At 41.5% G+C, this 13,326-nt stretch overlaps 1 protein-coding gene across 1 annotated transcript; it reads left to right on the top strand.

Annotated features, from left to right (window-relative positions):
• Positions 1-1,409: 1,409 nt before the first annotated feature.
• On the top strand, positions 1,410-3,683 carry APOLD1 (apolipoprotein L domain containing 1). Its single transcript, XM_006888418.1, has 2 exons — positions 1,410-1,429; positions 2,940-3,683. Exons 1-2 carry the CDS (start codon positions 1,427-1,429, stop codon positions 3,681-3,683), a joined length of 747 nt encoding a protein of 248 aa, XP_006888480.1. The 5' UTR covers positions 1,410-1,426.
• Positions 3,684-13,326: the final 9,643 nt, after the last annotated feature.

The raw sequence follows: 13,326 nt of genomic DNA on the forward strand, positions 1-13,326 counted from the left end.
ATGGGGTTAGTGCAAGATAGGGTCACTGTAGGTCATTGTCAACTCATCACATAAGAACAACAAACAGCCACAAGGGGTCGTTTAAAATCTGATATGTTATTGTTACAACTCATAGTTGACTCTCTAGTGGATTTTCAGAGGCTGTAAGGGGGGAAATTGACCATCTTTATTTCCTGAAGTAGCTGATGGATTTGAACTGTGTGCCTTTGGGTTGGCAGCCCAACTTCTTATACCATCAAGTTTTGTTTTTTATAAATCTGACATAATGCTAGAAAATTGGTTCCCCAGGTTGGAAAGCACTCAAAATATACAGTGACTACAATGATCTCAAACCTACCAACCACCATGAATTCAGAACAGGGCCAAGCAACATTTTAGCTACTTACACATGAGGTCTCTGTGAATTGGAAATGACTCAAGACAGCCAGCAATCACAACACCTGAATGTGAGGCTGTTAGGAGAGAGACTGTGTTTGGGATATTATTGTCAGATTGAATTCCCAGGCTGATCTCTGCATGTCTTGGCCTGTGACAAGTTTACAGATGTGACACTCGTTTTTCCTTCCTAAAAAAAATTTTTTTTTAGATATTTACCCTTCAGCTCAAGCTTCACTAACCTATAAATAGAATTCATTTAACTTCTAAGTGAGACTGCAATTGTTTCTCCCAGAAAAACCTGGGAATCCAAATCCCTGCAATTGAAAGTGTAAAATTAGCTCCTTGTGCAGCTTGACCTCCGTGATTTTTCTGACGCATTTGGCCTGCAGTGTGCCCTTTCCAAGACCTCCCATATCTTCTCCACAGCTGGAGATGCCCAAAACTGCATGCAGCTCTTCCTGTGGGGGTTGCCTTTCAGTCTTGAGGCTCGGTGGTAAGGTTTATGATCTGAAAGGATCGCACATTTTCACCACTCACCTTCACAGTGTTTTTTAAATTATAGGAGTAAAATGAATGTCTAATACTTGATGTAAGAGGGTATTTTTCACTCTCCCTTTTCTTTTAAAAAATGATTTTGTAACGGTGGCCTCTCAAGAAACAATGTAATTGGCCAGCCTGGGGTGCATTTGATGTCCTCCCAGATAACGTCATTCGCTATTCATACGAGAGGAAAGGCAGGGTACCCCCCTAGGGAGAATGACCACACTTGTTTCAAGTTGGGAAAGAGCCTGTGATCTTTTTCCTGAATATGGGGGAAAGCAAACACACAATGTTCATTTCCTAAACACTGGATGTGCTGTGCGACTGCAGGTTACTTTCCACGATGTCACATCCTTCTGGATGAAGACAGCAAGGGCCAGGACAGGAAACTGCAAATTCACAGAATGAGACAAGCCTTTCCCAGGGCTGCCATTGGTTCTCCAGAACTATAAAGCACACTCATCCAGAAACAGCCTCAGATTTTCCTTTCCTGGAGGCAGGCAAGTGGATGGTAAGTGGGGAACCTGAAATGAAACCATGGGGGAAAAATAGCCATTGAATCCTGTAACAGTGGGGTTGTATCTTTGGTCCGTTAGTTTGATTGACTTCTCATTTTGCTGAGCGGTGTCTTTACCTGGCAATGTAGCACTGACAGATTGGATTATAGAGACAGGAAAGTAAAATGAGTCCAAGGAAGGAGGAAACCTGGATTCTAGAGTCAAGTGCACCTAGCGTGTGCTGTGTGCTGTTTCCTCATCTTCTAGATGAGAATGTTAATCCCTGCCCTGATCCATCACAGGGCTATAGAAATAATAATAATAAAATATTTATTAAAGCATTTTTGGAAAGTAGAAATGACTATCTTATACACAAGGCATTAGTACTGAAAAGTTCTAAGACTTCTTTGACAATTATAAGCTGTTAATTTAAGAAGTTAATACTGAAGAGGACAGTTGAGTATGAAAGTGGAAATCTTTGGTCTGTAGGAAGGATGGGCTTTGACATCATAACATACAGACCTCCTGTTGCCAGTCATCAATTCAACTTGATACTCAGTGCTCACTGAGGATTCTCTGAGGTAGCACTCAGTGAACTGTTGAACAAACGTTTATATTACTTAATTTTACTAGTTACTAATTACTCTTCTTTTTAAAATTTTTTTATTAATTTTTTAAAATTCATTTTAATGAGAGTTTAGAGGCTTAGGGTTTCCAGTCATTCATTGTTGCACTTTTCTCCCTGGTCACCCCCTCCCTCCCATAATTTCTCTTCTTTTTTTAAGCTTACTAACAAACAGTGAGGATAATGTAATACAATTTAATTTTATGATTATTAAAAAGTGAGATTTCATGAGAAAATCTGATGAGTACTGGTGGTCTATTAAAGGAATACATTACATAGTCATATTTCAGTCTTGATTCAGAGATGACATTTTGAAAGAGTGACAAGCAAAAAAGTTGTTTCAGGCAAGCAGCAGATGTAGATTAATTTCTTATATTTCATAGACTATTTTTAAAATAAGTTTATTTTTTATGCAGGTTCCCCCACCCCTTTCCTTCATTGACATTATGTTTCAAACAAACAATATGATTTTTGAGGTTTTGGTGACTTGTCTTTCAGAGAAAGACCTGCTGAAGGATCCAAATCCTCGTATAATGAAAGGGCCTTGTAAACTATTCTGTTCAAACACAGCAAAGTCCTCAGTATTGGAGCAGCATCCAATGCTCCATCCTTTCCTCACTGAACTTAAATCCTATTTAACAGTTACACGAGTTCCCTTGGCAGAAGAGCAGAAGGTTGCATTATTCTGTTTGCATGTGCAGATGTAAGGGCCTTGAGTGAGAACTTGGGTGGCTTGGCCATGATTACTAACCTGGTCTTTGAGAACTTGACACTGGACTCACTGGAAACAGTAAGTGTGTCGCAGCAGCTGTTGTGTTTCATCTTTGAGGGCTCTCTGTCTGCATAGGGGAACTGTGGCCGACAGCAGCCGCACTAACTGTGCGTCCGTATCCCCGCAGGGCATGGACAAGCCGGCGGCCTGGGAGCCGCAGAGCGTGGACTCGCTGCGCCGCTTCCTGGGGCTGCTGCTCGACCGCCGCGGCCGCCTGCACGGCCAGGTGCTGCGCCTGCGCGAGGTGGCCCGGCGCCTCGAGCGCCTCCGCCGGCGCTCCCTAGCGGCCAACGTGGCGGGCAGCTCGCTGAGAGCCGCGGGCGCCGTCACCGCCATCGTGGGCCTCTCGCTCAGCCCCGTCACCCTGGGCGCCTCGCTTCTGGCGTCGGCCGTGGGGTTGGGGGTGGCCACCGCCGGAGGGGCCGTCACCATCACTTCCGACCTCTCGCTCGTCTTCTGCAACTCCCGGGAGCTGCGCAGGGTGCAGGAGATCGCGGCCAGCTGCCAGGACCAGATGCGCGAGCTCCTGAGCTGCCTGGAGTTCTTCTGCCGCTGGCAGGGCCGTGGGGACAGCCAGCTGCTGCAGTGTGGGAGGAACGCCTCCATAGCGCTGTACAACTCAGTCTATTTCATCGTCTTCTTCGGCTCCCGTGGCTTCCTCATCCCCCGGCGGGCCGAGGGGGCCACCAGAGTTAGCCAGGCCGTGCTGAAGGCCAAGATTCAGAAACTGGCCGAGAGCCTGGAGTCCTGCACCGGGGCTCTGGACGAGCTCAGCGAGCAGCTGGAGTCCAGGGTACAGCTCCGCACAAAGGCCAGCCGTGGCCACGACCTCAAGATCCCTGCTGACCAGCCTGCAAGACTGTTTTTCTGAGAACATCCTTTTCTCCTCATGACTAAGGCCAGAAACCATCCCCATGGGATGCTCCAAATTTATAGCCTCTCAGAAAAACACCAAATTGGGTCAGGAGCTGAAAGCAGAGGATGAGAAAACACTGTTTTTTAACTGGATGAGTCCTCACAGTTCTTTTCTCATCACTCTGACATCCTGAGTGGAGTGGAGTGGAGTGCTGGTGATTTGTACTTGTATGTCCTAGTGGGATTTGTGAACTGAAAACAGTTTTTCCTTAGTCAGAATGTTCCAGTCCTCACACGGCTAAATCAGGTAGCTGATCTCTCCAGTTTTAAAGTTGAGAGGTCTGGAGGGTAGAAGGACATAGCCACACGCTTAATGGTCTCCGAGAGCCAGTAGATTTGCACCTCCTTAAAATTCCTGTGACAGATTAGCCTCACTTCCAGAATTTCCGAGTACAAAGCACCCCAGAATCAAACACAAGTCAGATGCTCCACTGAACTTTGTAGCTGGATTCAAGGCAGTGACAGGGCGCCTGAGCTGACACCCCTTCCTTTCACTTCTCAGTTTACCCACCCACAGAAGCAGCCCGAGTATCCAGTGAACCTTTCCTGGGTGGCTCTCCAGAAAGCCCAGTCTCCAGAGGCACCCTGCTCCCTTGCATGAAAAAACTAAGGTCAAAGAAGATGGAATGACTGAAAATTTTATATCAGAATTCAAACCACTGTCATCTGAATTGATAAGTAAACGACTCCATTCTTCATTGGAGTGGCTGATTCGTACCGCTAACATTTGAGTTAGCAGCACTAACATCAGTGAAGTGAAAAAAACAGTGGTTTTTAAGCTAGTCCTGGGTTTTGGTATAGGCTTTGACACCTATGGTATGATTGTAATCTCTGAGACTTGGTGTTCTGCCTTTGTGAGACAGAGATGATGGAACATCACCTTGTGTCTGGCATATAAACTGTGCCTGGACATTAGCCTTATGAGGACTTGTTAGAAAGACAGGGAACTCTTGTGGCTTTGTGGGTAGAAAGTTGCACTGCTAAATCAAAGATGTCACCCCCTGGTGGTTTAAATCCACTAGCCGCTCTGCAGGAAGAAGAGTGACAGTCTCCCTCCATGCAATTTACAGTCTCTGAAAACCTGCTAGAGTGTCAGTTATGCTTGCATTGCTAGCAAGTGATTCCCTTCTCAGTGGCAAGGACTTTAAATGACTAAATTCTTGTCCTCTTCTCACTGTTTATAAAACTTTAAGGGTGGGGCCAGCAACCCCGGTTCAAACAAACTCTCCAGATGATCACACCAAGATCTGGGAACCAGTGTCCCAGAAGCAAAAGCAAAAGAGAGGAACAGGGGAAGAGAGAGAGGGAGGACAGGAGGGCAGGGAGAGAGAGAGAGAATGAGTATGTATGTGTTAGAGTATCAGTGTATCTTGAGGCCATTTCCCCATCGTCTTAGCTAAGGGAAGTAACATAATAAGCCCTTTAGAGGGCAGTATTGCCACTTGTTGTGGAAATTGGTACAAAAAGGAATGTGAATTTAGGGGCCTGACCTTTATTATTTTTTCTGAAAACCATCACTTTATGTCTTTTTAACTTATTGTGAGCTTATTATTTAATTATTGTATATTATTTGCATTTAGTTTTATTTAAGCACTGTATTTAGAAGATAATAGGAATAACAAGTTTTTGAATGGGAGGCTAGTGAGACTTTCTTCAAGTGATGAGACTGAGTTTGACATTCTAAGGCAGAGCATCAGCTGGAAATAGCATTGTTTGCCTCAAACAAATCTGTCAATCCAGAGGCTTTTTTGTGTGTTTTTGTTTTAAATGATCCTTTGAATTAAGTGTGGGGAATTCTAAACAGAGAGACTAGAAGTTGAGCTTAAGTTTGTAAATGGAGGCTTGAATTGAGGAATATGTAAATGAGAAAGCATATTTATTCTGAAGGTACTCTATCCCAGAAAACATTTGACCTGGAAGGAGAACCTACTTAGTACCAAGAAAACCCCACAACAATAACTAGAGGTTTGTAAAGGAAGTGTGATAATATGTTAGAGTTCTACTTTGAAGTCTGTGTGAACTGAGCTGTGTGAGCTATCTCTAAGAAAATATTTATATTCTTTTCAATTTTCATCCCTATAACTGTAATATTGGAGGGAAACGTGTTGACAATCTTTGGAATCAGACATAAAATCTTGGCTGTATTATTTAATTATTTAATACACTATACATTTGCTGACTTCCCTCTATGCTCCTGATGATGGCATTGTGTCTGAGAGAGTATAATTTCATTGCAGAGAAGAGGAGTTGGTGATTCTATTTTGTGTTCTGGTTTATTTTTACATTTAAATTGGTTTGTTTTTAAACTGATGTCCTTTCCTAGACTACCTTGCTCAGATGCTAGAATTTTACATCATCATAATATATTCATGTTATCATTTGTTATGTCATTAAGGTACAGCCTAACTTCATCTTTCTTTAATGTCTAGATTTGATTTGTGTTCTTCCAATGCCTAAGCTATTCCTTAGAAAGAAACTGGGAAATTTTGCAAGTAGTTGCAAAACATTTTCGTCATTGACAACTTGATGGCATATAACAATAGGGTATTTAGAATGTATCCAAATCCTTACTTCTGGAAATAATAATTTCATTGGCCCAGTTAAAATCTGTAGAAACATGTCTACTTTGGAATGATACTTGCACATAACGGGAGTTCAATGAGTGCATTTGAATAATTCAATCACTGAGTTGTGTTATAACTAATTTGTTAATGATGGAAGGTCATCCATTCTCTTTTGTGCCTGTTATAAAAAAGATTAGACTTTGCCAAGACTTAGTGAAATTCTGTTGAATTGATTCTAGAGACAAATGCATACTTATTCTTTTGTGGGAATGTGCAAAAGGCTTTGCTTTAAAGCCTTCAATCTATAAACAAACTGTTTGAAAATAGTATGTTGTAGAGGGAACAAGGGAGAGGCATATTTAGATTACAAATGAAAGTACAAAATGGCACAATTTGAAAAATAAATGTGCTATATATTTTAATGGCTATCTGTTAATTTCTTGGGTTTGTAATCATTTGGACTTTTTTTCACAATAAAGGGAATTAATTTGGTTCTGCATTTCAAGGATTCAATAAAACTATACTTCTTTAGAAATATATCCTTTGCAAACATTTTGATCCTAATTTCTTTTCTGAAAATATTATACACATTTAAAAAATTATACACATTTTTCCCCTTCACATTCCATTCACAACTCAATTTCAGATGGTTTTGTGTAATATAGATCCTAAATTCTTTGAAGCACTTGCCCTAAGGCACCTGTCATTACAAAATGCTAAATGTCAATATCAAAAGTGTTTGCTGAGAAAAAGGACAGAGAAGTGCTGTAGAAGCCACTAGATCAGATATGTCAAACAATCAGTCAACTTGATAGATTTATCATTCTACCTTGGTGTGAAAAGTAAGTAGAGGGAATTAACATATTGAGATAAGGACATTACAGAGCAGAAGGAAATGGAGATTAAATGTTAATATTGTTGTGAAGACTATACTAAAACTGTTGTTGTGTATGAGTCAGACCGACCCATAGCTGACCCTCCAGTGTACTTAGAGAAGCAGTGAATCTCACAGGAGGAGATTGTTCCACACTGCAGACATAAAACAGTTTTTCCTCATACTAGCAAACTTAGTCCTTCTCTTCTGAAATAAATTGCCTACTCTACCAAAATTTTAGATCTGCTTGTTACTAGTTACCTAATCTCAGGTTTGCTTGGGTATGAATTGGAAACTTTTTTTAAAAGGGCAGGTGTTTGGTTATTTTCACCTACAACATTAAATTTCAAAGGATAGAAGTCAATTCTGTAAAAGCAGTCAGCACACAAATTTGCTTTTCTGGGAGTCAGAGTTCCTGCAAGCAGCCTCAAAACTGTCAACATACTTAAAATCTGGGAATTACAGGCAGTAATTTAAGATCTACAAAGCTTCTAGTTATGAGGAACCACTCCTACAACTATAGGACTGGGATTTATTTGTTGTTTGTTTTTATACATTTTATCATTAATAGTATGTTCACTATACAATGTTACAGAACATAATTTGCAGATGTTTTAATTCTCAAATATTCTTGGTTTGTAAAGATACTGATAATAAAAGGCAATGACAATGAAAACGTCTTAAAAAATAGGGTGTTCGATTTACATCAGAACCAACTTATGTCAAAGCTGTCAAAACAGAAGCCCAGACCTGAATGTAGAGAGTTCTTAGAATGAAACTCAGTCATAAGTCGAGAACTACTTCTAGTTATTAACAATAAACTTAGAATCAACCAAATTAACCTTCATAAAACTCAAAGACTAGAGGAGCAAAAAGGGGAGTAAGTATTTCTATTAGGATGGCAACCTTGCCCAGAGTATCCAGTGCACTTTGGCTTGCAAGTTGTGGATCACAACCAAGCAAAGCAAGCTGAGAAGTATAGGCTTTTCAGTGGTGAACACTGCTGCTCTCAATATATCTAGGCTTCTGTGTGTAAAGAAGAAAGGGAGGTGGACATTACGTAGGGGGTCCCAGCTGTCCAGTGACTGAAGCTGGCCAGTCAGGAACTGCTGCTTGGTAGGTGTTCTTAGCCCCAAGTGCCAGCCTCTGAGGCTCCACCTTGGAAACAATCCTGGGTCCGGATATAACCTTACTGACAACTTCTGCAGCAGTGGCAAAAAAAAAAAGCAGGGCAGAATCCTGACTGTTTGCAGAGGCCAGTTCCAAATTGGGATCCTATCTTTGCTGAAACACACGGCATTCCTGTCGTGACAAACGTTCTTTCAGTTCATTGCAATAAATCTCTTGTTGAGTTGACAGCACATTGGGATGTTACTTTTTGCTCCTGGCAAACTTCTAAGAGAGAAAACAAACTCTGCTGTGGTCTGGAGTTGGACAAACAGTGAGTCCTAGGATCTGGCAATAATCCCTTAGCAACCAGGAAGTTGTTAGGAGAAGAGAAATTGTGCTGATGAAGTGGGTTCCTTCCACGACCTGGGAGTGAATATTAGGAGTCTCTCAGCACCCTTGGCCCTGACTGACATCAACAGGTTGTGGAGGGAAGGTTCAATGTTGTCTTGCCTCCACAGTCAGGTTATTTTGCATCTGAAGAAAATGATATTCAATCCAGTTTTGTATTTAAAATGTAATCTCAAAAAAAAAAAAAAATGTAATCTCAAGGGCGGGAGTGCAGGCAGGCTTTTGACCTGATTTGCCCCAGGACTGAAGCAAAGAGTTGCAGCCAAAGCCTCTACCTCCCTAGCATGCAGGAACAGCCTCCTCGTGATCTGTTCCAAGATCCGTGGAGATCAAGCTGCCAACTTTACCAAAATAGTTGTGAATGAAAGAATTTTTCTAAGGAGATAGAGGGGAGATGAGGATTAATTTCTAAAAGTCATTTATTTCCTCTAGTCTAAAAATTTGCTGTCAAGGGCCCCTCCAAAGTGCTAAAGAGCAACAATGTCAGTTTAAAGACTAAGATGTGCCGATCCAAGCCATAGTCTCTTCAATTACTTTCTATGCATCTAAAAGTTGGAAAATGAATAAGGAAGAAAACGGATGCCTTTGAATTATGATGTCGGAGAAGAGTACTGGATATTCCATGGCCTGTCAAAAGAACAAATGTGTCTTGCTTGGAGAAAGTACAACCAAGTTTCTCCTTGGAGGCAAGAATGGGGAAACTTAATCTCACATGCCTTGGGCATGCTATCAGACGGGGCCAGTCTTTGTGGGGTGGGGGGACCCCATCATGCTGGGAAAGGTGGAAGGGCAGTGAAAGAGAAGAGTACCCTCAACGAAATGGACTTCACAGTGACTCACAGTGAGCTCAGTCATGCTCGAGATTGTGAGGACGGTGCAGGATAGATAGCGCAAGCTTCGGATCTGATTCCACAGGCTCACTATGAGTCATAGTCTACTCATCAACACACAACAACAACCTAAAGATTTCTTCTCCCAGTTTCCCTAGTTAACATACAGGCATTTCCTTCTGCACTCATCTTGCTTATTAAAATGGCACTTTTAAAATGTCACTGAAGACCAAACCCAATAAGATGACATTTAGGTGATGAATGGAGAAATTTCAAATGATGGTAATAATAATCATGAACATTAATTGGAACAGCTATGCATTTACGTGATATCTCATTGTTCTTATAGGTATCTTAAATTAAGTGTACACTACCATTCCTCTCCTATTACTGGATGAAGAAAGTAATAACAAAGAGTTTACAAAACTAGCAAGAAGGAGCCATGGTGATGCAGTAGTTAAACACTCGTATGTGAACCGAAATGCTGGCAGTTCAAACCCACCCAAACAGCTCCATGATCCTAGTGATCAGCTCCCATAAGGATTATAGCTTGGAAAACTGTGTGAACTAGTTCTGTGCTGTTGGATAGGGTCTCTGAGGACTTGAGCCTTGGCAACCTCACTCCTGACTTACATACTTAGTTACTTTGATAGGCATTTCTGATATAAAACAACAGTTCATGATAAACCATGACAATAAACTGATGATGAAGCTTAGCCATTCATTCAGAACACATTTATTGCATTTTAACATTCTATCACATGCAGTCCTTATTTCCAGGACCTGGTTATCAGCTTCACACACACACAGACACCCCCCCCACACACACACACACTCAGAGAGAGAGAGAGAGAATATGAATGGCCAGTGAAAACATTATGAACAGCAGTGGAACATTGATTGTCTGGCAGAGTACCAGAAGATGAGCTCCCAAGTTGTTGGAAGGCACACAAAATACACAGAAGAGTTGCCTCCTCAAAGAAGAGTTAATTGTAATGATACAGATAGAGTAACCCTTAATTTGCTGATATTGCATGACTCAAAACTAGGTGAAAAGGTGGTAAATATACATAAATTTTTGAATAGGGGACATTGGAAGGATGAATCCAGGTGTCTAAGCAGGAGAAAATGGGCACATGAGGGCACAAGGCTGTGAGCTTCTCTCTGAAAGTGCCAGAGGAAGTAAGAATAGCACAGTCCCTCACTGCTCCGGAGCAAAAGCAGGTAAAGAGCCTGTAGCCCAGCCCCATGATGCCTCTAGAGCCCCACTAGCAGCAAGAGGTTCATTTATTTGTTTTTGACTCACAGTTATGGTATCAACAATGGATTTTATTAGGGAAGGAAGCTGGAGAATGGAAGAGGCAAAGAATACCAATGCAAATTCAAGTTTTAGCCCAACAGTCCCAAGGCACAATTCCTCAATTAGTCCAAGGATCCAGTTTCAGTTCAACAGTCAAATCCAAATCATCCAGCAAGATTTGCCTCAGAGAAGTTATAAGTCAGCAAGAATAGCTAAACTGTGGGCAGCACAAAAGCAAGAAGCCTTAGGGCATACCTTGCCACAGTTTCTCCACAGCAATGCCACAGTTTCTCCAACACCATCACCAGGGTCTCACTAACAGGGTTTGCTCCAGTCTCCCTCCAGTCTTGCTGCCACAAGTCTTGCTCCCGAGTGTGGGAGGCACTTTTTCTCTTATCCTAGTCCCACAGCTGATGCTGATTTGGATCCATATATCTGCAGTGAAGGTAGCTGGACACCAGAAGGGGCTAATAAAAAAAAAAAGTTTACATTTAGGCTATGACCATATCAGGAAAATTGGAAATCATAAAAAATTAAATGGAATGCAAATAGATTAATATTTTAAGTACTAGTGAGTTAAAATGGGCTTATTTTATTAGTCATTTTTAGTCAGACTACGCAAGGTTTGTTGTTGTTATGTGCCATCGAGTTGCTTGCGACTCATAGCAACCTTATGTACAACATCCTTAAACTCTGCCCTGTCCTGTGCCAATCACACCGTCTCCAACACACCCATCCTGATTACCCCAGTCACTGAATTAATCCACCTCATAGGGGGCCTTCCCCTTCTACGCTGTCCCTCCACCCTACCAAGCATGATGTACCTCTCCAAGGACCTGTCCCTCCTTGCAACATGTCCAAAGTATGTTAGATGAAGCCTTAGAATCCTTGCCTCCAAGGAGCAGCCCGGTTTGACCCTTTCCAGGATGAATCTGTTTGTTTTCCTAGCAGTCCATGGTACCCTCAATACTCTTCTCCAGCACGACAGCTCAAAGGCATCAATTCTCCTTCTATCCTCCTTAGTCATTGTCCAACTCTCTGATGCATAACAAATGATAGCAAAGACCATGGCCTGTATCAGATGCACCTTAGTCTCCAGAGAGACACCATTGCTCTTCAGTACTTTGGAGAGGTCCCTAACAGCAGACATAAGGTTTATTATGCCAAAAATGACAAATTGAAGAGAAATGGCATCACAGTCATTGTCAAAGAAAGAACATGTCAAGATCTATCTGAAATATAACACTGTCAGAAGTAGGATAATAGCCATATGCCCCCCAAGGAGGGTCAGTTAATATAACTATTACTCAAATTCATGCACCATTGCTTACACTTCAGAAGAAATTAAATTATTTTGGCCAACTTCTGCAGTGTAAAATTGATCAAATGCATTATCAAGATGAAAAATAATTATTAATGTTTGGAATGCAAAAGTTGGACTAAAAGGTGGACTGGTAGTTAGAAAATATAGCCTTAAACAAACAAAACAAAACAAAACAAAAAACCCCAAAAATATGGCCTTGAAATGATGCTAGAGATCACATGACAGAATTTTACTACACTGACTTATTTATAGCAAATACTTTCCCCAACAACATAAACAACAACTATAAATGTGGCCTTTATTGGCTATGCATAAAAATTACACAGGCATAAAGTATTAACCACACCTGGGGAAAGAGATAAAGGAGAACTTCAATCATCAGTCAGAACAAGGATAAGAACAACTATGGAACAATCCATCAATTGTTCTTATTCAAGTTCAAGTTAAAATGGAAGAAAAGGAACACAAGTCTATGGGAACCAAAAGACAAACTTGAGTATGTTGTTATTAGGTCCCACTGAGTTAACTATGACTCACAGAGACCCTTTGAACAATTAATCTGAACCTTGCCTTGTTATCCTGCACCATCCTCATCATCTCTGATTCGCCCAACCCATTGTTACAGTCACTCTGTTAAATTTGTCTAGTTGATGATCTTTCTCTGACCCTCCACGTTTCCCAGCATGATACCTTTACCCAAGGACTAGACTCTCCTGTAAAGATGCCCAAAGTATGTGAGATGCAATTTCATAATTCTTGCCTTGCAAGAGCATCTGAACATGCTCCAATGGAGAAGGAGAAACAATTTCCTCCTATACCAGTTGGGTCCAATTCAATGGTATACCAAATTTTAAAAAAACAAAAAACAAAACAAAATCAACCACAGTTTTTTTTGTTGTTGTTGTTTTTGTTTTTTAAAGGAAGAGCATCTGAGTTTCTCCACTAATCTCTTCTGCCCAGGTGATTTTTCCTGCTTCCCTCTTCTTTCATCATCCTTCGCCCCTTCCCCTTCTCCTTTTGAACAGACAGTTATACATATCCTGGTGGCCTAGTGGCAAGAAACTGCAGTGCAATCCTGAAGGCACGTGTCCGAGACCACCAGCTATTCCATGGGAGAGGATGGACAATCTCCTCCAGTGTAACTAACTGCCTCTGAAACCTTGCTGGAGGGTCAGCTGTGGGTTGTTTA

This window comes from Elephantulus edwardii, unplaced genomic scaffold (assembly GCF_000299155.1).
Source record: "Elephantulus edwardii isolate Elephantulus edwardi_28Jun2011 unplaced genomic scaffold, EleEdw1.0 scaffold00067, whole genome shotgun sequence".
Classification (NCBI taxonomy): domain Eukaryota; kingdom Metazoa; phylum Chordata; class Mammalia; order Macroscelidea; family Macroscelididae; genus Elephantulus; species Elephantulus edwardii.